The following is a 26492-nucleotide window of genomic DNA, read 5'->3' as shown; positions in this document are numbered from 1 at the left end:
GCTTCTGAGGCCTTAGTCATAAAATGTTTTTCCAAATCAATGTCCTGAAGATTCCCCTTATCTTTTCTTCTAGTAGTTTTATCCTTTCAGGTCTTTCATTTTCTTCTAGTAGTTTTATCATTTCAGGTCTGTCATTTCTTTTCTGATCCATTTAGAGTTGATTTTTGTGCAGGGTAAGAGGTAGAGCCTGATATCATTCTTCTGTATATATCTAGTTCTACACCATTAATTGAAGAGACTGTCCTATCCCCAGTGTATGTTATTGGAACCTTTATTAAAAATGAGTTCACTGCAGATAGGTGGGTTTATTTCTGGGTTCTCTATTCTGTTCCTTTGGGCTGCATGTCTTTTTATGAGAATACCATGCTGTTTTGGTTTTACAGCTTTGTAATACAAATTTTAAGGTCTGATTGTGTGGTGCTTCTGGATTTATTCTTTTTGCTCAGAATTGCTTTGGTTATTTGGGATATTTTAAAATTTCATACAAATTTTAGGATTTTTTTTCCTATTTCCATTAGTATTTTGATAGGGATCATACGGAATCTGTAGATTGCTTTGGGTAGCATTATCAGTTTAACAGTGTTATTTTTTCTGATCCATGAGCATCCCTGGGATGTGTTTCCATTTGTTTGTATCCTCTTCATTTCTTTCATCATTGTTTTGTAGTTTTTATTGTAGAGAGCTTTCATCTCTTTGTTAAATTTATTCCTAGGTATCTTTTGGTAGCTATTATAATTGACATTGCTTTCTTGATTTCTTTTTCATTTAGTTCATTGTATATAGAAATGCCATTGATTTTGTATATTAATTTCATATCTTGCAGCTTTACTGAAATTGTTTATCAGTTCTAACTAAGAATTTGTTGGTAGAATCTCTAGGTATTTCCATATGTGAGATCATGCCGTCTACAAATGGTACAATTTGACTTCCTCCTTTCAAATTTGGATGCCCTTTATTTCTTTTTCTTGCCTAATTGCTTGGGCTACATGGTTCTTTATAGCAGTTTTGTTCTTAATTGTCAAAACTTGGAAGCAACCAAAAAGGGAAAAATAAACTGTGGTACATCCAGACAACAGAGTATTATACAGCACTAAAAGGAAATGAGCTATCAAGCCTTGAAAAGATGTAAAGAAACCTTCCTTGCTTATTACTAAGTGAAAGACGCCAATCTGAAAAGACCACATGCTGTACGATTCCCAGTTTATGACATTACAGAAAAGACCAGAGACTGTAAAAAGATCAGTGGTTGCCAGGGTTTAAGGAAAAGTGAGGGATGACTAGGCGGAACTTAGGATTGTTAGGACAGTGAAGTCATTCTGTATAATAATACTAAAATGGTGGTGGGCGGTGCCTGTGGCTCGACAGAGGAGGGCACCGGCCCCATATGCTGGAGGTGGCAGGTTCAAACCCAGCCCCAGGCAAAAACTGTAAAAAAAAAAAAAAAAGAAGTTATAATAATAATAATAATAAAATGGTTAATACATGTCATTATATGTTTGTCTATACCCATAGAATGTATAGCAACAAGAGTGACTCCTCATGTAAACTGGTGTTTGATGTGTCATTGTAGGTTCATCATTTGTAAGAAATGTAACACTCTGGTTTGGGACATTGCAGTGGGTGTTTGTGTAGTGGAAGGGAATATATGAAAACTCTGTAGTTTCTGTTCAATTTTGCTGTGTATCTAAAATTGCTCTACAGATCGTGTGTGTGTGTGTGTGTGTGTGTGTGTGTGTGTGTGTGTATAAAATTACTTCTCATAACACCTTCTTTGCCTTTTCCTGGTTCACATACCTGAGTAAGATGGTTTGGTCAGTGAATGTGGGTTAGGTGTTCATTTTGGTCAGAGGTCAATAGTATGCTAATAGTTGCTTTTTAAAATTTGCTAGCCCTGTTCGGGAGGTGAATAGTCTAGAACCCTGAGGGTCTTTCTGGATGTTGGTGGCCTCCCATTATCTGAGGCTCCAATCAGAAAAATCATCAGTTACAGTAACTCAAAGGGATCTTTAGAGCTGTGGGGCCCACAGGCAGAGCAAACCTGGCTCTGAGTGCCATTACCAAGAGTTCTTCAGTGCTAGGCCTTCAACTGCAAAGCAGGGCAAAGACAGTGTGGTGAGTAACTTGGCAAGACATAATAAAATTGAAGATGCATGTACCCAGCTATCAAAAAATAAGTGTTAGGGATCTGTCAGGAATGTTACAGCACTATTTGCAGTAGTGAAAATGTAGAAATAAGCATTTTAAGTAGAACAGTTTTCTCATATAATGTAATAGAGCATAGCAATTAAAATAGATGAACCAGATCTATACATAAATGGGAATAAATCTCAAAAACGTGATACTGAGTGAAAAATAAATTTAGAAAGATACATTCAATGTCACTGTATTTATCCAAAGTTTAAAATGCAAAAAGTAATATAAGGGGTGTACATAAAGTTCATGTGCAATTTAAAATAGTTTAACATAGTAAATTACACACGAACTTTATGTCCATCCTGTATATACAAATGTAGAAAAAATATAAAAGTATATGGGGTGATGCATACCAGTCGTAGAGTAGTGGTTATCTGTAGGGTGAGAAGGAAGAAAGAGATAGAGTGAGACTAGAATAGTTAATGTCTTAATAATACTTTATTAAAATAAAATCATTAAAAATTTAGTTTTTCATACAAATATGGCAGGACATTAACACCATTTATTTAATCTTGGTGATGGACACAGAGGTGCTATATTGATTTTTGCACCTTTCAACAAATTTATAATTCATAATTCTAAAAGAGATGAAAAGAGCATTCATTTGATTAGAGAAGAAGAGATTGTGCAAGGTCTTGAGCAAGGAAGGTTCTTAGAAAGTTCAAGGAGCTGAGAGAACAATGTTGGTTAGCTTGAGTTGCAGTCCATTCAGGAGCAAAGAGTATCATGAGATAAGGCTGGAGAGGTGATTTTCATTGTTCAAGACTATGGCTTTTTTTTTAATGGCATTGGGAACTCACCAATGGATTTTAAGCAGTGGAGTCCTGTGTTGATAGTGGACTGGAGTATGAGAAGATTGAAGAGAGCATCAGAATTTTGGGAGAAGTTGTTAAGGGTGGATTCTAAGGTTTCTTTCAGTAGGTATTAAATAGATAAATACAGAGCTAGGGAAAGTATGAAACTTGGTATGAGAAATCAAGTCCTAGATTTGAATTTTTGTGAGACAGCCAATGGAAAATTTTTAGTAGATACTTGGATGCAAACGTGGGGAGGAGAAATTTAAATTTAGGAGTCAGCAGTAAATTGATGATACTTTAAGCCATGATAAATCATCCAGGAGAAGCATACAGAAGGAGAAGACAAAGGAGGCTAAGAGCTGAACCCTGGTGGGGAGCTCTATATTTAGAGACTGAGTAGAGGGGAAAGGATTTGTTGGAAGATTGTGTGAATAGCCAGTGAGGCAAGAGTATGATACGGTCAGGAAGATGTGCTGGCAGAGCCAGGGCAAGAGATGATCCCAAGTGTATTGAAGACCACTGAGAAGTTCAGCTCCATGCTCTTGGTCCCAAATTCAAAATGAGACTGTATTTCACAATTGTAGAAAGTACCTGTCTTGAATATGACTGAACTTCCCTCGATATTCTGTTTACTGATAGGTAATTTTTAATTATTAAAGTTATAAGTATCCTGGACTTAATAAAAATTTATTTATAAGAATGTACATATGGACAACAGACTTACGTAATCTTGGATTTTGCATAGGAATTATTGAGGATAGCTAGGGCAAGCTTTGTTGTAGCAGGTAAACCTTAATTTAGGGAGAAATTTTTAATAGATTTTCACATTAAATTTTTTTAATTATGGTAAAATATACAAATCTACCTAAAGATCCTGCTGAATCTTTCATAAATATATCTAACGAACCAACAGAGATGACTTCAAAGAGTCACACCACCCAAGGAAGGTTGTTTCTGGATAAAAGTCATGTGAAGAATCATTTAGTTTCATTTCCACAGTGTTTTTCTTTTGTTCCTGTCATAAGGAGGAGTTGAATAATGTCAGTTTTATTATTGATAGCATAGTCACACCATGCACACACGTGTACACAGAACCATTTGAGTTCATGTAGTTAAAATTCCTAAGCCAAGCCTTGGGAAAGTTGATGTCTCTAAGTTATGTAGCTTGTTTGTGCTGAGTTGAGACTGCAAAGCTAACTAATGTTTTGTTTCAGTTCATTATCAGAATCTTGTAGTGTCTTATAAGCAGATGAATTTCTTAAAATAGATATTTCAATTGGCTTTTGGCTTGATTTTTTTTTTTTAACAGAACTATATCTACCTGTTTTCTTTAACAGCTATTTCGAGAAGTACGAATAATGAAGATATTGAATCATCCTAACATAGGTATGACATTTATATATGTAATTAGTTATGAAGTATTTTCCTTAATTTGAGAGAATTTGAAAAGATAAAATCTTAAAGTTACTTTATATATAAATATAAGGTTACTAAATATATATAGTAATATATATACTTACATATATATGTTACTTTATATATGTTACTTTCTATATGTAGGTATAAGGTTAATATGTATATACTATGTATATTTTATATATATATATGAAAAGTGACAATGTGAATAACAATCAAGGAAAATGATACTTTGGGTAAAAATAGATTGTAAAGAAAGTTAACTGAAGGCTACAAATTGCTGTTTTCTACTATGCATTTTAAAGAAAATAAAAAGTTGATTACAATTTTAGTAAATTTTTTTAGTAAGGTCTGATTTTCCTCCTATCTTTACAAATATACTTATTGATCAGATATATTTTTAAAATCTCTATTTTTAAACACTTAATTTTTTGCATGCTTAAAAATCTTGTCTGTAGGGTACTATTAATGTGATTATTTATGGTAAATCATTTCAACTATATAAATTTGATAGGTTAGTAGTTTTTCTAACTAGAAATTTTTATAATATCAAATACAAATTTTTTTGTTTCTGTGTCAGATATTATTTAACATTTTATGATAGCTTATTAAACATAGTCTCTCTTTAAGTTTTAGTTAAAATTGTATTTTTCTGATTTTAAGAGTTCTCTTTTTATTACCTTATTCTAATTAGGAAAAGTAATAGTTTTTTAATCCCAGAAATTTAACTCAAGTAGTTGGTTTCAAATCACTTTGTGGTAAGTAGTTTTCTTCCGTAGGAGTAATAACCCTTGTGCGACTTTTTTTAAACTTAAAATTATAATTAATAATGTTTAGTAAATACTCATATTTTCTACTGGTTTAGTGTTACCTTAGATTTTCTTAGAGCATTCAATCTATGCTAACAATTATATGCTAATTTCTTTTTCTAGTAAAATTGTTTGAAGTTATTGAAACAGAGAAGACCCTCTATTTAGTCATGGAATACGCGAGCGGAGGTAAGAATGAGGGAGATTGAAGTTCTCTTTGATGAAATGTACAGAATTATTAATACCTGAAGGTTCATAATGACATTTATGTCTTCAATGTTGTTAATGAATCCACAGTGTTATTAAAATTCCTTTAAATTCAGTGTTTACTTTTATGATTTTCTGATCCTACATTACAAAGAGAATCTTTGACTAGTTAAAAATTACTTGGGGACTTTTTTTAAAAACATTAAATTTGTATTGTCATCTTATGAATGTTTTGATTCTCTTTTCTAAATTTTATTACGGGATAATAATGTATCATAATATTATCATTAGAAGCTCTTGGCTATAAGCAGGGAATCTCAAAAGTATAATGCATTTAAGATAAGATCTATAGTGAAAGTGTTTTCTAGGTCAGTTATTTCACTGTTCATATATAACAGATTCTCAGTATATATGCCTTTTCAAGATAGTCCATAATGTTTCAATTTAAGTAAGTGTTGATCCATCTACTTTATAAGTTAAGACCGAGTTGACAGAGAGATAGCAAGATGCATTTTTAGTAAAACATAGTGTATATTTTGGCTAACATAATCTCAAATGGGGATGATTTTTGAGCACTGATACATAATAGAAAATCACTTTCATCTCCTGAATTTTCCCTTAAAATGAGAAATACATTAGCTTAGAGTCACTGTTTCTTAGGCATAGGACTAACTTTCTCAGAAATGCGTTTAAAATGAATGGAGTTAAATTATTTAATAAGTAAAAAATAGAATACTCGAAGTTTTTAAGGACTTCGAAAGTTTAAGCAATTAAAGAAAAGAGGGGGCAACTGAAATTATTTGATCAATTAACTTATAGCTAATCAATAGAAAAAATTAATGAAAACTTAATGTTGAACTTATTATTGAGCCCTTTTAATTTTTAAAGTTTTTATGGTGATTCAGATTTTATGTGAACCAGAATAAAGAGGATTTATCCTAGTTGGTAGCAACAAACTATATAATTTTACACTATCTCTTAAATTTCTAAAAATTCTTAATCTAAATGTTAAATATATTTAATTGCTTTGTCAGTTGTTTATGTAGATTGAGTATTTTAGTAGATTTTTTTGTGCAAAACTCTTGTTATCCTGAAAATATTTTGAGGTAGTTTTTCTTAATCTGAAAATCCTTGTCATTAATGTTTATTATTATAGGATTTTTAAAATTATATTTAAAAAGCTATATAAATTTACATAAAATGTAGGTCTGTAATCAAACTAATGAACCTACAAATACAACATAATTAACTATTTCTCTATTTTTCTGTCTTTAGTTAGATCACTGTAACAATCCATCAGCATGGAGATATTATTTTTATTTCAGTTGGACTCTTTTTTCTTTCAGTAATGTGAGGTTTAGGGAAAGGGCTAGACCCACTTTGATATTAGGAATTATAGACTGCTAAAATCCTGTGGACACCTTTCTGTTTTTGTAAAGGTCCACCCAATTTAATGGTTAATGCTAAGTACAGTCAACTCTCTATTGGTGCTAATGAAGGGGAGCAATGGCTAGAGTAATGTAGAGCACCTAGGGTCATCACTGCTCTCCTTCAGTAGCATGGTTGGGAGGTGCAGTGGAGAGTAGTATACAGATATGCGTTCTAGAATTCAGAACAAACCAGCTGCTCCTTTATTCAGTTCTGATTCCTGGTGATCGCTGTCCTTTCGGTCTTGCCAGTCAGTGATTCTGTAAAAAAAATCAACTTGGTTCTGTGACAATAAATCTAGAATCATTTTCTTGCCTTTTTAATCCATAAATGGAAAAGTGACTCTGGAAAATAAAACACTGAATATTTTTCCTCTGAAATTTCTAGAAAGTTTAGGATTGAATCTGACATGCACACTAAAAATCCAATTTAAATAAGAGCTAAGTCCGACAGCCGACTGTTTTTCAGGAGTCAGTTGATTCTGGTTCACTAACAGAGTGAAGATATTCAGTGATTAGAAAATCAGAGAACTCCTTTTTTATTTTGGTTAATCCAAAGGAGCTTATTAAGAGTAGATGTCAGGGCTACTCAGGTATCAGGTAATATTCCAGATGCTGAGAATACCTGGGTGGGCTAAGACAAAGTCTCTGCTCTCAAGAACCTTACATTCTAGTTGGGGAAGCAAATCAAACACAAACAACATATAATAAGTACAGGACAGCATCATGTAAATATGTGGGGTATGAACACTCTAGGCAGAATTTAAGAGTAGATCCAAAGTTTTGAACACTTGCATGAGTCTTTCCCAGCCTAGAATTAACTACTTTGATAGGTTAATAGTTGTTAACTAGAATTAACAACTATTAATACATACCTAGAATTTACTTCTATGATGAGTCAGCTAGAGCATCCATTCATTTCCGTTCTCATCGTCTCATTTAATCACGTAAATATGCCTGATATAATATGCTGTCTAACATTATAGATGTGCTGGTTTCATGTCACATACATCCATTACATATTTGATTTTTAATATTTTACTTCTATTCTAGGATTGATATTGCATATGTAATATATCTGTACACCTAGGTAAAAACATCATTTATTGAGTGCTTACTATATGCCAGTCACTATGCTCAGCACATGCATTATTTATTTCATTTAATCCTCACAGTAGTCAAGTGAATAGGCAGTAGGTAGAAACTGCTGTGTCTTAATGAAATCTTTCTGGCTCAGTGCCTGTAGCTCAGCGGCCAGGACGCCAGCCACATACACTAGGGCTGGCAAGTTTGAATTGGGCCTGGTCTTGCGAAACAAAAATAACAAGTATAAAAAAAAAAAAAATAGTCAGGCATTCTGATGGGCACCCTGTAGCCCCAGCTACTTGGGAGGCTGAGGCAAGAGAATCACGTAAGCCCAGGAGTCTGGGATTGCTGTGAGCTGTGACGCCACAGTGCTCTACCCAAGGTGACAGGGTAAGACTCTGTCTCCAAAAGAAAAAAAAAAAAAATCTTCCTAATGTCTCTCAATATCTATTTTGGGCTAAACCAGGATTCATACCAAAATTGGTCTGATTCTAAAACCTAGGGTTTTTACCACTTTGCTATACTTCATAAGAGCTCTTTAAGCTATCTTGTAATTTTTTAATATATACATGTATATCTATGTAGTGCAAATTATAAGGACGCAAAAAATAAATTTATTCCTTATACTAAGGTAATGTTTTTAATATTGTATCTAAAGATTTTTAATTTATGCTATTTAAATTTATTTTATTTATGCTATTATCAACTAGAGAAAAATGTAAAACCTTATAAATGTGTAAAGTAATGGATTCAGTAGAAATTTTCTATAGCTTTTAGTTATTTTTAAATTATTTTTTAAAAATATTTATCATCTGTCTACTTTGTATTCTGTCACAGAGATGAGAATACAAATAAAGTACAGCTATGGCGATGATGGTTACGTAGTTTGTGGTTCATTTGGGATACTGGAGATGCACACACAGATGATTTAATTGTGTATAACTTGTGGTTAACTACCAAAATACATGAAATGAGTAGAATGAGAATAAACCCAATTAGAGGATAGAAAAGAAATAAATCAATATGGATGAAAGTAATGAGATGGAATTTTATCAAGACTACATAAGGGTGGAATTTAAAAGAACAATCCAACATAATATAACTTTGTAATTTTGTTTGAAATATAGGCCTCAAATTCAAAGCCAAATGTAATTTTTGATTGTCTAGGCTATGGCTTCCCTTTACTAGAATGAATAATAAAGAGTTGACTGTATTTTTACATAATGCTTGCAAGCCGAAAGTAAGTTTTCTTGGTTATGGTTTTGTGACACATTTTTTCAAAAGTTTTATTAAATCATAAGCTACTGTAGATATTCAGTTCAATGTGTAATTTTTCCCCTTTTTCTGTTCATGTGCTTGTTTCTGACTTACATAGAACTAGGAGAAAATTGTGGGCCACAAGTTTATTTTAAAACAAGGCAAAAACTTGATACTGCATATATTGTTAACCAAAAATCTATGTATATTTTACTACCTGCTTTACCTTTCTGATTCAGGTGAAGTATTTGATTACTTAGTTGCCCATGGAAGAATGAAAGAGAAAGAGGCCCGTGCAAAATTTAGGCAGGTATGGAAAGTAGTTTTCAACTTTGTTTTGCTGATACTTTCAGTGATATGCAATGGACAGTATTACAAACTGGACTTTATAGTACATGGTATTTTTTAAAAGTTCCTGCTTCGTAGAAAAATAAACCTATTCTTTCTGAATTTAAATACAAAATAGTTACAGGTGGTTATTTTTAGGTGATCATAAGTAGAGAATTTTTATAGGTGAGATTGACCTTATTCTCTTTGAGAATTTTGGAAATAAAGACAAGACTGAGGTAGAAAAGAAATATTTAGTCTTTTCATGCCTTTATTCAACAATTATTATCAAGTATTATTAGCTTTATCTATACAGTGTACATGTGTAGTGTTAAAAGAGGTGGTTGTGTTATTCTTTTTTATAATTAAAGATATTTTGGTATTAAAACTCATTTTTGTATCATCAGTTTAAAGAATGTGATCAATTTTATTTAGTCAGGTAAGCCAGGAACCTTGCAAGTGTGGTAGGAGAATATGATAAGATATTCGTATTTCCAGTTCAACTTGAATATAGCTTGTTATAAATAAGAAAAAATAATTTAAATTCATTTATGATTTTACTTTTAATTTTTAAGACTGAAGTTATTAAAGTAGTCATATTTATAAATTATCATAGAAATAACAAATTAGTAAATTGTTCGCAAAATTTACTGAAGTTTTTTAGCTGACAACTTATTATATCCTAAACTTTCCCTCAGTAAATTAAAAATTTTCACTTATAAATAGCTCAATACTTCTTCTGTAAGCATGAACACTGATTTTATAGTTCAAGGGGTTTCATAATCTTTATGTTTGTGACACAATGAATACTGATATATGATCTTCCTCTAAGATATTTACGTATATGTTGACATGTTAAGCAATCAGAGATGTCCTGAAGGGGAGGGGAGGAAAAATCCTCTTTAACTTTTGTTGTTGTTGTTGTTGTTGTTGTTGAGACAGAGTCCCACCCTATGCCCTGAGCAGAGTGCAGTGTCCTTATAGCTCACTGCAGCCTGAGACTCGGGCAGTGGGCATCCCACTGCCTCAGCCTCCGGAAGCTGCTGGGATTGCAGGCGCTCGCTGTGACACCGGCTGGGTTTTTTTTTTTTTTTTTTTTTTTTTTTTAATGAATTGGGTCTCACTCTTGCTCAGGCATATCTCAACTCCTGAGCTGAAGCAATCCTCCGTTAGCCTCCCACAGTAGTGGGATTACATGTGTGAGCCACTGCGCCAGCGTGTAACATTTTTTGACATAGCATTCTCTAAACTGATGCAGAGTGAGTTTGTTTTGTGAAACCTCCATTCCTAAAATTTCATAGAATTATTGCTTTTTGAAACACTATTTGTGCAGAAACACTTATAGCTCTTTCATTCAGAAGCATAGCTGAATACAAAGGCAACTGGTAATGAGGAAAGCAACAATTACAGAAGAAACTGAATGGTGGCCAGGGTGGTGTCTCACACCTATAATCCTAGCACTCTGAGAGGCTGATGCAGGTGGATTGTCTGACCTCAGGAGCTAGAGATAAGCAACAGCAAGAACCCAAGTCTAAAAATAGAAAAACTAGCTGTGTGAGGTGGTGGGTGCCTATAGTCCCAGCTACTTTGGAGCCTGAGGCAAAAGGATTGCTCGAACCCAAGGGTTTGAGGTTGCTGTGAGCTATGATACCACAGCACTCTATAGAGGGTGGCAGAGTGAGACTCTGTTTCAAAAACAAAGAAACTGTTTCAAAAAAATAAACAAACTGAATGGTGTTTAACCACATGCCGTTAACAGTTCTTTCCTATCCTGGGGTGAAAATTCAAGCTAACCCTTAAGTAAAGCATTACAGACATCATTTCTTATATTATTCTTTCAGTATCAGTCATAGTTGTTTTAGTAGTAGATCAGTGAGAAAATTCAAATTGGCATTAAATATTCCCATTTGGATCTTAATATGATTTTAAAGATAATTGTTACCCTTTTTTCTTAGTTAGCTAGTTTTGCTTATTCTTTGATACATGTAGAAAATTGTACTGGATACTGTATGGCATTAGAGAAGTTAAGAATGCCTGCTATCTTAAAGAGCTTGCTGTCTTTGCTGGTAGATGAGAATAGGATGGGAGGCTAGGATGAATATATCTTTATTCAGATATAAATGATTACTAAAATTGGCTTCTTTTTGCAAATAAAATCTAAATTATTTTGAAATCCACTTTATATTCCTCACATTGCAAAGATTGGGTTGAGTGCTTATTAAATTGCATTAAAAACAATGGGATATATGTTCTTTTAATTCTTCATTTATTATAAATATTGAATGTATTTAATATCTATATTTATTTCCCCAAAACTAAACCAGGGATATACAAGCATATATAAACATGCATGCATACACACACACACACACACACACACACATTATTTTGTAGTTTATCTGACTCAAGGTTATATTTATTTTAAAATTTATTTTTGAGAATCTTTTTTTATAGATTTGATTTCAATTCTTAGAGAACTAATAAATATATATTTGCTTTTTTATTTGCTCTGTATTTTGTGATTTATTTTTAATTTAACTGTGAAAGAATATACTGTATATTTTATATAAAAATAAAAAGGATATACATATGTATGTCCTTGACCTTACTATTATATATACCAAAGACACTATGGCAGTTTAATAACCACTTAGCCACCAATGCCTATATAATACCTCTATATTCCTTACAACTTGATGGCCTACAGAAAATTGTAACATTGATCCAAATCTTCCAATATCAAGACTATTACTTTAAGCCTGGGAATTCCTAACCCAATTAAAAGTAATCACAAAGCAACTGTAACAACTACTTTTTACTGGAAAACACTGACATGTGTGGTCGTTGAGTCAATGCAGGGCTGATTATAAATTATGTTTTCAAGATAATTAGAAGGATCCTATTAGAAGGATCATAGGGGAAGTTGCTATAGCCTCTTCATGGAAGTACAGAATGTTTTGAGATGGAAAGATGTAACCATAGAATAATATAGTAAAACTTGGGCTTGTGGATAGGGATTCTTGCAGTGAGTCAGAAGCCAGAACTTCTTTCAGGGCAGAAATTCCCTGCTAGGCAAGTGGAACAATACTATAAGCTACTATATTTGCTAATTCAGAGATCATAGAGTTTGGGAAAAATATACGCTTAGTACAGAATATTTTCTTCAACTAACTTTCCATTATTAAAGCTTTAAGGCTCAGGAAATTTTGGTTCCAGAAGTGCCTATAGAACTACTTTCATAGAGACCGTTCTGTCTGGTATGAAATTTTTGGCCCCTGATCAAACCAAATTATTGTCTGTCACAAATCTTCATTATATCATATAAGCATGTACCTTATAAAAGTGATAATATTCTCAGAAAATTTCTCTCATCCATGATAAAAAAATAATCTTATAATATGAACATAATATGGCTATATAGTATGTATAATAAAATCTTTTGTCTATGAACATAAATTAGTGAAAACTGGATATTAGAATTTTGAAGCATGTTGCTTAAGAAAACCAAACTACAAATATTTATCATTACGTTCTGTTGTATTTTTTTGAATCACACTTCAGATTGATTATAATCATTTACAGTCACCTTGCCCTGTGACTTTTAGTGGTTCCATAGCACCTGCTTAGTTTAGAATTCAGGGACTTTTAGCACCCTAAAGGTTTGACTTCCTCCGTCACCGTTTTCCCACTTCCTTTTCAAATACACTGTGTTCTTTCATCACTAATGGATTTCGCCACCTTAGCCACACCTCCCCATCCCCAAATCTCCACATTTTAAAACACTGCTGTTCCTCAACGATGGCTGGGATCAAATAGCATCTACTCTTGGAAGTATTTCCAAGTGAAATTATTCTTTTTTTTTTTTTTATGATTCTCTTACTCCTTTATACCTCTGCTTCTGTGATTCTACCTTGTATTGTAGTTACTCATACACATGTTTTCTCTTAATCAGATCGTAAGCTCCTTCAGGACAGGGCCCATGTAGTGTTCATTTTTGTTTTCACCTAGTACCCAGCACATTTTCTTGCACATAGCAGGTACTCAATAAACTGTTGAAACAAAATGAATTAAATGGAATTCTGTATTACCCATTGCATGTAGATTTTATTTTAACTTCACATTTTCTCTGTCTTTGAACCATTTTAACATAAGTAGAATAATTTTATAACACTGAAATATCATTTTCATATCCATTTTAAAGTTCTTTTTTTTCTCCCTCACCGTATTCTGTAGCATGGTCATATTTCACATCACCATACTTTTCAAAAAAATCTCATTTTTATTTCTGTTGTAAATGCCTAACCAATATTCAACATTCAAACTGTGTTTACATTTAACTGAAACCACAGAATTGAATGTTCTCTTGTGCATTAAAATAGTTGTTCTCCTATTAATCAGATATATGTACAAAATAGCTTTTAATCAAATGCCACCAAGATTCCATTTTGTATTTTGTGGAATAATGAAATATTATAGAATTGTTTATAATCTGTTTCTCATTTATATTTTTGGCCTTTAAACTATGGGAATCCTGTGTCTTGTCCCCCAAAGATCCATGTATGTAATGGTTAAAAATTATAGCTGCATACAAAACCTAGTTACAGGTGTAGATTGCTTTGCCTGGGTATATTAGTGACAGGTTTAAAATTAAGTTTCATTTTTTTTCCTCTTTTGATGGTCAGATTTTTTTTGTTGTTGTGGAGTTTTTGGCCAGGGCTGCATTTGAACCCACCACCTCCCACATATGGGGCCAGCGCCCTACTCCTTTGAGCCACAGGTGCTGCCCCAGATATCTTTTTAAGCCTCAAAAAGTTTCCTGTTTATATCTAAACAGACAAGTATAGGATGTTGCTAAAGGCCTCACTAATAAATTTTTACTAAATTGGCCATAAAGAAATATGCCTTGAACACATTTGATATAATTCTCAGAGTAGAGTTTTACTTTTTAAACTCAGCCCAACTATCTTGAAATACTAATCCGTGTCTGCTAAAGTTGTTATTTTAACGCTTTAATAAATCATTTGACCAAAACTACAAATTGTATAGTGAGAAATGTAAGGTCTCATGCAAAATGGTCAGTCTCATATTTTAGCAAAAGAATGTTACGTTTCTGCATTTTCTACATTTAAGAGGAAAATTGTCATCACTTTAATGTATATAATTTTCTTGATCTAAGGAATAATGAAATTATTAAATATTACTTTGTAATCTGAGTTAGCAATTATCTAAATTGAGGGGATAATTGGAGGGAAAAAAATGCAGAATTTTTACCATAAAGTAATTTTGACTCTTTTATCTAAATACTTATTTCAGATTGTATCTGCTGTACAGTATTGTCATCAAAAGTGCATCGTTCACCGTGATCTTAAGGTAAGTTGCTGATTTTACAACAAAAAATTCATCATTACGAGATTTTTGAGTAATTTTAGAGCTATCTTTTTGATTGCCTAATAACTGTGTCAGGTACTATACAAGATAGGTAGTTTTTATTTAATTCCAATAGCAGTTTTAAGAAAGGTAATATTTTCACTGAGCAAATGAAGAAAATATTAGCAAGAAGTTATCTAGTGTTAAAGGTAACTCACCATTAATTAGCTTGTCTTAAATAGATAAATATGGAATTTTATCCCACACTGCTGATGTCCCATTCAGACAAGCAAGGGTCAGGGAACAGACAGACCTATGTTTGGCCAACTTAAGAAGCAGTGTTCTCTCTTGACCTTAAAGCTCAAGGTAATAAGGAAAGTTTTAAAATATTTTTTTATGAACACTAAGTTCATGTGATTAGCACAAACTAGCATATTTTGGAGTAAGAAATGTGTTAGTCAAAAAATGGTTGTGGCCAGATAGATTTTGTTTTTAAAAAATGAAGGTAGAAACTCCCTGAGCTAAAATGATTAAGCTATTTTTTCTTTTTTCTTCCATTCTTCCAAATTTAACTTAAATTGTCCCTTACCCAGGATTCTCTTTCTTTTTCACCTCTTTCCTCATAGCCTTTATCAATTATTAGCTCTAGTGCTGACTGCACCACAAGGGGATTTTGGTCTAGGCCTCCCTGCTCCTCCTCCTTGGATCATAAAGATTCAATTATTAAAACAATAGGATTGTCCAGGAAGAAAGGAATTTTTTAATAGGACAGACAGACAAATGTCCTGTTGTCTTGTCAGGAGAAGATGCTTCTAAGAGTCTCTCAGTTAAGAGAGATCACGAGCTTTTGAAGGAGAGGCCACCTCCCTTGGCTGAAGCAGGCAAGTCCTGGTGTAATTAATAAGGAGCGAATTCACTCCTGTAATCCAGCCCTTGGGAGGCTGAAGCGGGTGGATTGCCTGAGCTCACAGGTTCAAGACCAGCCCGAGCCAGAGTGAGACCCCATCTCTAAAAAAAATAGCCGGGTGTTGTGGCAGGCCCCTGTACTCCCACCTACTTGGGAAGCTGAGGCAAGGGAATCACTTAAGCCCAAGAGTTCGAGGTTGTTGTGAGCTGTGACATCATGACACTCTACCAGGGGTGACAAAGTAAGACTCTGTCTCAAAAAATAGAATAGAATAGAATAGAATAATTAAAGCCTTGGTGGCAGGTTGTGGGGGATGGTGAGTCTTGACTTCAGGAAGTCTGCCAGGGGCCTTCAGAACCTCATCCCCTTTGTCTTTAAGAAAATCTATCAGTTCTGGGAAACAACTCAAAAGGTCAAAGAGTTAAGGGAAAGGATTTGTTCTTAGAGCCAGTTGCACTAGTTTGTGTTACATTTGAATATATTGTCCCAAATAGTTGTCAAAAGTCTAATTCTGTATTTTGGCTCCACTTTTCTGAGCTTATGGATTTTCTGTGCTTCAAGTTGTTCTATTTACCAGTTTCCTCCCTTAGCTATTTTAGGAGTAAATCATTTCCACAGAGAAAAAAAAAGAGGATGTTCATCTGCCTCATGCCTGACTCCACGCTTCTCATCTCATTTTTTATATAAAAACATTTTTCAAGGAAAAATTATACTAAATACCTTGTATTTTCCCTCTAGTCAAGTGAAGAGAGTTTTTCTCGGCACTCCCAGAAGAAAACCTCAGAGCATCTACAGCTCTCCTCCTTCTGAGGCAGCATGCATACTTTTATATCTATCCAGATATTTTTAGAAAGCTTACTTACTAATAGTTTAAGAAATTTGCAGTGACCAAATTTCTGGACGTTACATCCCAGGCTAGCCACACAGCTCAAAATGTTATAATCTAATATAAATCTCCCAAATTTAGGTGATTTTGTAATATTTATGTCATAAATGATACTACATTTTTATTGCATATTTTTTGGGTGGTAGGTGTATCTGCACTTTCAAAACAAAATGAAAAAAGATTCTCTAAGCTAACATATCATTAAAAAAAGAAAGAAAGAAGGGGGTTAGGAGATGGAAGAGCTATACGTGGAGTGCCTGGCTCTGTTGGGCCCTTTGGAGATACAAAAGAACTCTAATTGTGGTTTTAGTCAAATTTTACTCCTTTTTGGAACCTGATAAAACACATCTACAAAGTAATCTATAACTTTGTTACAGTATCCATCAGTTGTGACATAGAGTTTCAAACAAAACATATACAGATAAAAGCGAGTCCATTATTGAGTTGCTTGCATTTACAAAAGGCACATTTGAAATGTTGTTTCTGAGATACTGTTTTAGAAATTTGGAAAACTGGCATCTCAAAACATAGAGGAAGTCCACTGCTTTTTATGTAATATACTTCAAGAAGAGAATCTAGTTTTAGAACATCAAAAGGAAGCTTACAACAGACAATATGTAATGGAAGCTGTGTCATATTTTTTTGTTTGTTTTATTTACTTAAATAGTACTTTGTTAAGGAAGCATTCTGCAAGAGAGGACAAAGGAAAGACTTTGGTAGCCGCGGAAACCACAGAAAAGAACTGATGGGCAGTTATTCTTGATATTACTGATATTAACTAACAGTACCCTATTAAAATAGAGCTCCTTTGGGTAAACTTGGTTTAAGTCCAAGATAGATTAGTGTTAAATCTTCTTTAGAGCAGGTGTTAAGGTACAGTTTCAGCATGTCTCTTACTTTAAGTTGAGAAAATGGGTTTTAAATATCCTTTCTTAAATAGTTGCATATGTGCATATGAATGAGAACTTTCCTTTTATAGCATTAAAATTCAGTCTTATATAGAAGTAATTCCAAAAAGTTAGGTGCTGGGACTCTAAATTTGATACTATATTTAAAAAAGAGAGAAGAAATATACAAGTTTGGGATCTGGAACAATTTTTAACAAATATTTTACATAGACTTTTTACAGTGTCCTTTTTATTTTCCTCTTAGGCTGAAAACCTTCTCCTTGATGCAGATATGAATATTAAAATTGCTGACTTTGGTTTTAGTAATGAATTTACAGTTGGAAACAAATTGGACACATTTTGTGGAAGCCCACCCTATGCTGCTCCCGAGCTTTTCCAAGGAAAGAAGTACGATGGGCCTGAAGTGGATGTATGGAGTCTGGGTGTCATTCTCTATACGTTAGTCAGTGGCTCCTTGCCTTTCGATGGCCAGAATTTAAAGGTATCAGTTTCATTGGATATCACTTTATTATCCTCAAATATTCAAATATGATAATTGCAAAAGCCAGTGGTGAGGACTTTCTTTTGTTTTTTGAAGGAATTGCGGGAACGGGTCTTACGTGGGAAGTACCGTATTCCCTTCTATATGTCCACAGACTGTGAAAATCTTCTGAAGAAATTGTTAGTTCTGAATCCAATAAAGAGAGGCAGTTTGGAAGTAAGTAATATTTTGTAATCCAAATTTAAAGTTTAACAATTAAAATATTTTGGAAATTGAAGAGCATTTCTCCCCCTGTGATTTTATTTTTCAGGAAAATTGCCAAATCATCTAATTTGCTTTTTGTTTAGAGGCAGGGAAAATGACATCATTCTTTTGCTATTCAAAAGTTGTCATAGTCACTTTTTTAAAAAACTGTTATATATTCTTTGTCCTGCAATGATGTATTAAATTAAAACAACACAAAAATAAGGATAAAATTCACTTTTAGTTGGAGAAGGAGGAAAACGTAGCCTCTGTCGAAAACTTTTTGGTCTAAAACAGAAACTTTGTATTTAGTAATACTCAATAAATATTTCGAGGATAAAGAAGATAGTGAAAATTCTAGTCTGGTGAATACTTTATAGCTAGCTATATCTGAAATTAATATTGATATCAAAAAACTTAATAGAAACATCTCGACTTTAGTACAGAAAACTAACAAATATTTAAGTAGAACATCCTGGAAACAGATGCTTCATTCCTTAACACCATTATTATTACTAAAAGATTGGTACTTGTCTCTGTGGGAACAAAGGACAAGGACAGTGGTTTGAGGAGGAAATAAGTTTATTAATTTGCCAGCAAATGAAGAGAATTTCAGACTTTCATCTTAAAGCATCATTGTCCTAACTACAGACAGAAATATAGAGCTTTTAAAGAAGGGAGTCTTCAGCTTCAAGCTATTGCTGTTCAAATATAGGTGATAGCCTTGATCAAACCTCACCCCCATTTCCAGTGGAAACAATCTCATGAATGCTGCCTGGACAATTCTGTTGAGCCATCTCCTGTGGTAAAAGAAACAACACTTTCCTGCCCCTCTGGTTATTAGGGATGCAGGTTTTAATTCCCAAAAAAGGGAGAGGGTGTTTTAAAGAGATAGTGCTTAAAACATTTTTGCTCTTTTTTGGGTCTTTACCTCTGTTATTTATTTCCTACCATCAGTTTTACCTTTCCATATCAATGGGAGGATGGGTGACATAGTCATCTAGCTACTTTTTTCTGAATTGGGGCAGTGTTTTAGATGCCACGTTTTTACTAATTTATGCCATTGTAAAGTTTTGGCAGTAGGTTTACAAAAACAAAGAATACAACAGATAACTGGGTAAAGAAGTCATAAGCAACAACTACAACCATGAGGATTGACAAGGTGAAATGGAGAAGAATACCTGATAAGAGGGATTTTACCCCCCTGGTATCTAAAACACCAGTTGGACTGTTGGCTTGCACACAATGCCCAGTACGGGGCTGGTTTAGAGGGAAACATGGGACGTCTGAGCATGGAGCTATTAGTTGTCCCCTCTAGGTGATTTGAGAGGGGACAACTAATATCTCCTTCTGTAAATTCAGAAATCATATACAAGAACGCTTGTAGTGAACAAGGTTTAGAATGGGGAACTCAGCAACAAGCCAGATGAGCAGAAGAGGCAATAACCCAGGAGATCATTAGTAAGGAGTTGTCTTTCCATCCTGCAGCCAGAACAAGTAACCAAAGAGAATCTAGCAAACATATCAACATTTTCATTTTTCCTCCTTCTTAAACAGGTACTTTAGGTCACCTAAAGGCTGGCCCATTCACTGGGGCTTGGGTCCTCTTCCTCCATGGGACACCTCTTTACTCTGGTATGATGGACCCAAGAATTTTACTTCTGACAATTTAGATGAGGTGTGTGTTATTAGAGGCACTTCATAGGGTCCCTTCTACTTCTCTGCTTCCAATTGGAACAAGGCCTGAAAGCAGCAAACTTGTGCATAGTGGTTAGTATCTGACTCACTCATTTGGCATATTGCTTTAGTCTGCTTTCTTTGCTCATGTTAAACATTACCGTACTTAACTCGAGGTGTTAGGAAGGGTCTTTCACAAGTGATTTCTTAGGGCTTTGCCTTATTCCTGCTTCTAGGGCAGTGGTTCTCAACCTTCCTAATGCCGTGGCTCTTTAATACAGTTCCTGTGGATCGAACCGGTGTTCTAGGGGCTACCCTTATCTGGAGAAGGACAAGCAGCGATAACTTCTACTTTAGATGGGTTTCCTACATTAATTCCAGGATGCATACAATTCCCATTCTAGATTTAGGGCTTTGCTTACTTATTGGGTTGCCTCCAATATGAAGAAGGGTCCATTATCGCTTTGTATGGAGGAAAGGAGTGTAGGAACATCTTGATAATCTATGGGATCATTGAGTTCAATGTGTCAAGCTCCTTGGAGTAGCAGTTCACCGAATTCTCACTGGGGATCCACTCAAATAAGCTTATGGGCAACCACAGGACATTGTACAGATGGCGAGAAGCATAGATCTCCCGATGGACGCCACCATGGAGTAGCCAAAGGTATGGTGATACCTTGTGCAATGCCCAGGGCTCTGTAGGTGCTCAGATGAACTTCAGTGTTCTCCTGAATTCCCATGAAAATGGAGTCCAAAAGTTAGAAGCCAGGGCAGCAACATGGCAACATAAGAAAAGAAAGATGCTCAGAAAGGAGATAACAGTCTGATGACCTTCATACGTTCTAGGACATGGAGAGTTTAATCTACCCTGTCTGAGCTTTGTCTGCCTCTGTCAGCTTCTAGATCTCTTCCTTCTGGGTCCTGCAGCTTGGCCGTGCCATTGTCCGTGCCTGCTAATGTCCCTATTGTAGAAGCAGGAGCTGCTTAGCTCTCTCTGCATCTGCTTACTCATGGCACCCATCAGCAGCACGCCATTCTCCATCTTTCCCTAGACTGCTGTGGCTCACTGTCCTGTCATTCTGAGGAACTCACAAAGGCCCTGTCCCAAGCCAGCAGCTCCTCGTAGGAGCCCATCTGAGAATTAATTCCTTCAGAAGGATTCTGGTCACTTCAGACACACTCTCCATTTTGGGTAGGATAAGCTTCTACCCAGCCTGAAAAAGTATCTACTAATGCAAGTTTAGGTATCTGAATGAAATTGTCAGTCTCCAAAAGTGGGTCCCCACATGTTGGCTTTTCTTTGTAATAGGTGTTTTTGGCACATAAAGGGTAGCACTTAGTTATTTGTCAAACAGGGTGCTCTTAAATGAGGTCCCACCAGAGAACGCATCACACCCCTGTGTGTGCATCCATGTAGGTGCCTCATAAGAGACCCAGCCAAGGCGAGTAGGAGGATAAGTCGCAGGCAATACCAAAATCTTCAGCATTTAAGATCTGGCTTTAATTTTTCAAAGGCATTTTGACAGTCTGTGGTCTAGATCTGTCCCCCCCATACAAAAGCTTCGCCGTTAGTCCAAAGTTTGGGATCCAAATGTGACAGAACCCTGCCACTCCTAAGAACCTGTGCAGTTGCCACACAGGTTCCCTTGCTAATTTGGAAATCTAGATAAGTAACCTGCTATTTGCAAATCTGTCCAATTGCAGATTTTGCAAATCACCTGCTAAAGTTCTCACCAAACAGAGTAGGACAGCCTTTTAAATCTCTGAGGAAACAGTCTAGAAGTGCCACAGGGCCACCCTAGTCCCTAAATCCTGCCATTCAACTGCAGCTGAGTATCATTCATAGTTACTTGTACAGTATTATTAATGGCATGTGGATCCTGCACGAATCTATATGTACTGGTATGGGGACTCTAAATCCTTTCTGTGCATTCCAGGGTCCCATCAGCCTATGCAGCTTTACTTACTTTTCTGTAGCTTTTTACTTGGAAATGGTGCAAGAATGTGCAGGTCTGCTGAGGCCCAGACTTCAAAGCAAACTGCTCCATAGTGAAAGTCTCCTGCATGCTTCACCAGGCCCTGGTGTTTATCCAGGAGGAGCTTAGCAGCACCCAAGAGGTGAGCTTTGGCTGCTTCTGCAATGGTATCTGGCAGTCTTGCTACCTGCCTGGGTCTGCCTCCTGGACCTACAGTGCCAAGTTCTCAGCTGCCACTTGCCTACAACTGCCTCACTGATGTTCCCCCCACCTGGCTCTCAGAGCACCTTGCTTGGCATCAACCAAATCTCCACTGTCATTTGCACCTGGGGCTCCTGTGGGGAAATTTGGATTGGAGCCACTAGTGAAGCAGGGAGCCCTGGACCCACCTCCTTTGTCCTCTGAATCCTGGCCTTGAAGAAAAATCATTTGCTTTCATGGGAGTTTCTTGTTACATGGAGCCCTTTGCAATTTTGAGCAGTGCTCTTCCCATTGTCCTTCTTTTTTATAAAAACATACTGATTGTACAACAACGAAGGGTGATTTTTTTTTTTTTTCTCCTCTTTGCTTTGGACTGTCTCAAAGGACCTTGCTGTCTGCCCAGTGAATTCTGCCCCCTCTGCCTAGCTGTCTGATAACGGCTGTAATGGAAGTTGCCCTGTGTTGGCTATGGGTACCTTCTGGCCAAATAGAGTTCCTGCCAGGTCTTAGAAGCAAAGACATTTCCACTCCTGAGTTGTAGCCCAGTGTGTAGGACTGAAGAATTAGTTCTAGTCACATCTTCCTTCATCCTTCTCAGGGTGCCAAGATGGTGGCAGCCCTGTGGCAGGTGGCAGTTACTCTGGGCTGGGGACTACTTGGGGCTGCTTCCCAGGCCTGCTGCAAAGCTCCAGTGAGGACAAAAGCCACTCTTGTTATATGCTTTGTGACACTGTGGGGGAGAAGGGCCCAGCAACATGAGCTCAAGTGTGGCCAAGCCCATAGTGCTATCCCTGCAGGTGCAGAGCTGGTGGTAGGGGAGCTGGTTCATGAGATCAAACCCAGTTAATCCCTCCCCAGTTTTATCACATGGCCATTCAGCTACTTTATTATGCAATAGTATGAAAGCTTGTACCTATGAGATCTTGTCCCATTTACCTGACGTCTGACAAAATAATTCTAGTTGTAAGAGAGTATAATTTAAGGTTCTAGTCAACAGCAACTTCTCCTCACATTCCAGAATAAACATTGGGTTACAATAACACTATTCTCTTTTAGTTTTTAATTTTTTTTTTTTTTTGAGACAGTCTCACTTAGTTGCCCTGAATAGAACACCATTCTCTTTTAGACCTAGGCTTTTAGCTGTAAATTGGTCATTCAGCCAAAATTATCCCCAAGGGGCTTTCAGGTGGAATAGAAGCAGAGCCTCCCATCTTGACAAACAACAACAGACAAAACATGACAAGTAAACAATACAGGGAATTCACCTTAAGTCACCTTAATGCCAAGGCCCTATCAAATGAATGGGAACTGGATGAACTAGAACCAAATTCTCAAACAGGAGCCACCATCTCCCAATTTAAGAAGGAATGAATTCTCTAGCTCCCTATGTTAAAACAAAACTCACAAATAAATACAAGGAATTCCCAGTGCATGCAAACACCCTCAAACACCAAGGACTTCCAATCAAGTAGGAACTGTTCAAATGAAAACCAAATTCTCAAACATCTAATCCAAAGAGGAATGAGTTCCCCAGGTTCCCCAGTTCTGCTCAACTGTGACTTCCAACCCCAAATGGTGTCTTCAAACAAATCCAAACAAAATGCCTTGTCACAGAGCTGAAAGGTCTGAAAACCTCCAAATGAGTTGAATCAAGTCTCTCAGCAAACATACTGGGGAAGTTACTCAAATGTATGGCCAAAGCATTATGACACTTTCCAGATCTATTTCCTTTTCTTCAACAAGGTTCCGGTTGCATGGAGCTACATCTAATTCAAGGAGGGAGAGACAGGAGCTCCCTGGAGCTAAACAGGCTCCAGCAGCTGCTCCCTTACTCCCAAGAGACATCACTGCTACTGGTTAAGACCATGGCCTGACATAGGCTGCTCCCTGCCTCTTTCAGCCATGGCAGCAGTCATGGGGTGCCAGGCACCCATGGACCCACTCAGGGATGCCAGATTGTGTTTCAAAAGTTCGGCTCTTGTCCACACGGCCCAAAGAATAGCACAAGTGGTTTAAGGATCAGAATATGAATTTGCCATCAAGAGAATAGCAGACTCTAGTCTTTAAGTGCTATCATCTTAACAATAAACAGAAATGCAGAGCTTCGGTGCGGGGGAGAGTTCAGCTTTAGATTGTTGCTGTTCAACTATAGTTGATGGTCCTGATCAACTTGACCTCTGCCGGACAATTCTGTGGAGCCATCTTCCCTGTATGCTCTCCTTCCCCTCTGATTACTGGGCTCAGGCAGGAGTACAAGTTTTAGTTCACAAAAAGGATGAGGGAGTTTTAAAGAGACAGCTCATAAAATATTTTTGCTCTTTTTCCAGCCTTTGCCTGTGTTATGTTGCCTATGTACATTCCATATGTGAGGTCATTTATAATAATAGACACTATTATAAAAGTGCTAACTACATTACAGCCAAGTACTGTCAGAGGTTCAGGTACCAATTATCTAACTTTTTATTCTTCTGACACTACAGAGTCATTTATTTCACAAGTATTTTACCCATCTGTTTTTAAGAATGGTATTTTGGCTTATACTATGATTTTGGACATATTCCCTAGTGATTTTTGTTTTCTTTTATTGGCCTTCATAGAAGGGTCTTTTGAATTTTCATAGAAAATTCTCTGAAATTTCAGAGAATTAAGCTCATTTAAACTGTACATTTTTAGTGTAGTAACGGCACTTCCTGGCAGAGACTCCATGCTCATTAGGAGGCAGCCTTATAGGGAGCCATCACTGTATATAGAGCTCTAGGGTTAGTTTGGGCCTTGTAATTTTGTATCCACAAATATTTTTTACTAAAAGATACATTATGCTTTAATGGAAATTAAGGGATGGTGATTTCCATTGGGAAATGATTTTCTATTTTAAATTCTTTGTAGTAGTGGATCAATTATCAGATTTTTAAACTGAATTATTTATTTATAGTTTCTTATGATTTTTGTGGTTTATTTTCTTTGAGGGTAAAAAGATATAATGTTTTAATAGAGAATATGTGCAATAAAAAGCCAACTTTTACAGCACTTTGAATCATTATTCATAGAAAAGTATGTGAAATAAAGTTAGAATTGTTGCTTCTACGTAGAACTTCTGAAAACAGAAGTCTCTCACTCCTGCTTTATGACCCACTTTTATCACAGGAACCCACTCTCCCTGGGTGTCACTTAATAAAATGCCCAGAGTTGAAGCAGCAGCTCAGCTAATGAGCAGAGCAGGAAGAACATACAGAAATTATTAGGGGAAATAGATCTTACAAATCTCTGTGGACAGTTGATAAGATATGCTAGTGCCTTAAAGATGATTACTTTGAAGTAGTCAAATGTTTCAGTCTTTCATCCTTAGCATAAAAATACTAAGGACTAATATTAGAGAGTTGTTTCAGTTAAATTTAGAAGCCAAATTATTATTTTTGAAACCTTTGGTCCTCAGGAGCTTGATTTACTATATTTTAATTTAGTCTGGAACCTTCTATTCCAGCTTATTAAAACTAAGTTTTTCAGCTATGAAACCATGGGTCCACATTGGAAATATTGTTATAATAATTTCAGATATCACTGTATCTAGGCTGGTCTGCATCAGAATTTCCAGAAATGACTTTCCAGAGTAACCTAACACCGTTTTAAAAATTATATATATACTTCTTACCCCAAACTTTAAGAAACTTATAGAAATTTTTTTTGAAACTTACAGAAATTATCAGTGACTAAAAAATTACATTTGTCTTCACTCTTATTTTTTTATACCAGCTTTGTTATCAGCTTTACAGTGAAAAATCTGTAAACTATGTGAAAAATCTGTAAACTATTTAAAAAACAACTATTTTTAAAAAACTCATCTTCAGTGTGTAAACGTAACTTTTTATACAGTAATTCTTTTTAACTTAAAAGTTTTTGATGTATACTTTTTGCTTCATCACAAGAGTGTCATCTTTTTTTAATAGTTTTCTCCTTGGGTCATAAATCATAATTAATTATTTCTTGCTTATTGTATGATTTGAGTTGTTCTCAAATTCTCCAGAGTGACATTACCAGGTCACACAGTATAAGTAATCTGATAATTGTTACATATTGTTGCCAAAAGATACATTTGACTCAGAGTTTTTAAATGTACCTAATCTCCACAGCTTGATTCAGTATTGGATATGATAAGTTCTGACATTTATGCCATCATGGTAGTAATATGGTTTATTATAATTTCTTTATATTTCTTTTATTAGTGTTAAATTAAATATTTTTGATGAATGGTTTGTGTTTCTTTATTAGAAACTCTCAGTGTCTCTTAACTACTTATCTGAAACTGGTTAATAAGTCTTACAGATATGTA

The 26492-nt window shown here is 35.4% G+C and overlaps 1 protein-coding gene across 2 annotated transcripts in view; it reads left to right on the top strand.

Moving 5' to 3' along the window:
* Positions 1-26492, top strand: part of MARK1 (microtubule affinity regulating kinase 1) — a 161620-nt gene that overhangs the window by 83343 nt on the left and 51785 nt on the right. For both annotated transcript variants that reach the window (XM_053607043.1, XM_053607042.1), the window contains exons 4-9: positions 4328-4376; positions 5339-5404; positions 9432-9502; positions 14833-14889; positions 17832-18068; positions 18165-18284. In XM_053607043.1, the coding sequence (XP_053463018.1) occupies positions 4328-4376; positions 5339-5404; positions 9432-9502; positions 14833-14889; positions 17832-18068; positions 18165-18284 (600 nt within the window). The remainder of the gene's footprint in view (positions 1-4327; positions 4377-5338; positions 5405-9431; positions 9503-14832; positions 14890-17831; positions 18069-18164; positions 18285-26492) is intronic.

This window comes from Nycticebus coucang, chromosome 10 (genome assembly GCF_027406575.1).
Source record: "Nycticebus coucang isolate mNycCou1 chromosome 10, mNycCou1.pri, whole genome shotgun sequence".
NCBI classification, from domain to species: Eukaryota; Metazoa; Chordata; class Mammalia; order Primates; family Lorisidae; genus Nycticebus; species Nycticebus coucang.
Note: the sequence above shows the minus strand (reverse complement) of the source record. Positions and strands in the feature narration are given on the sequence as shown.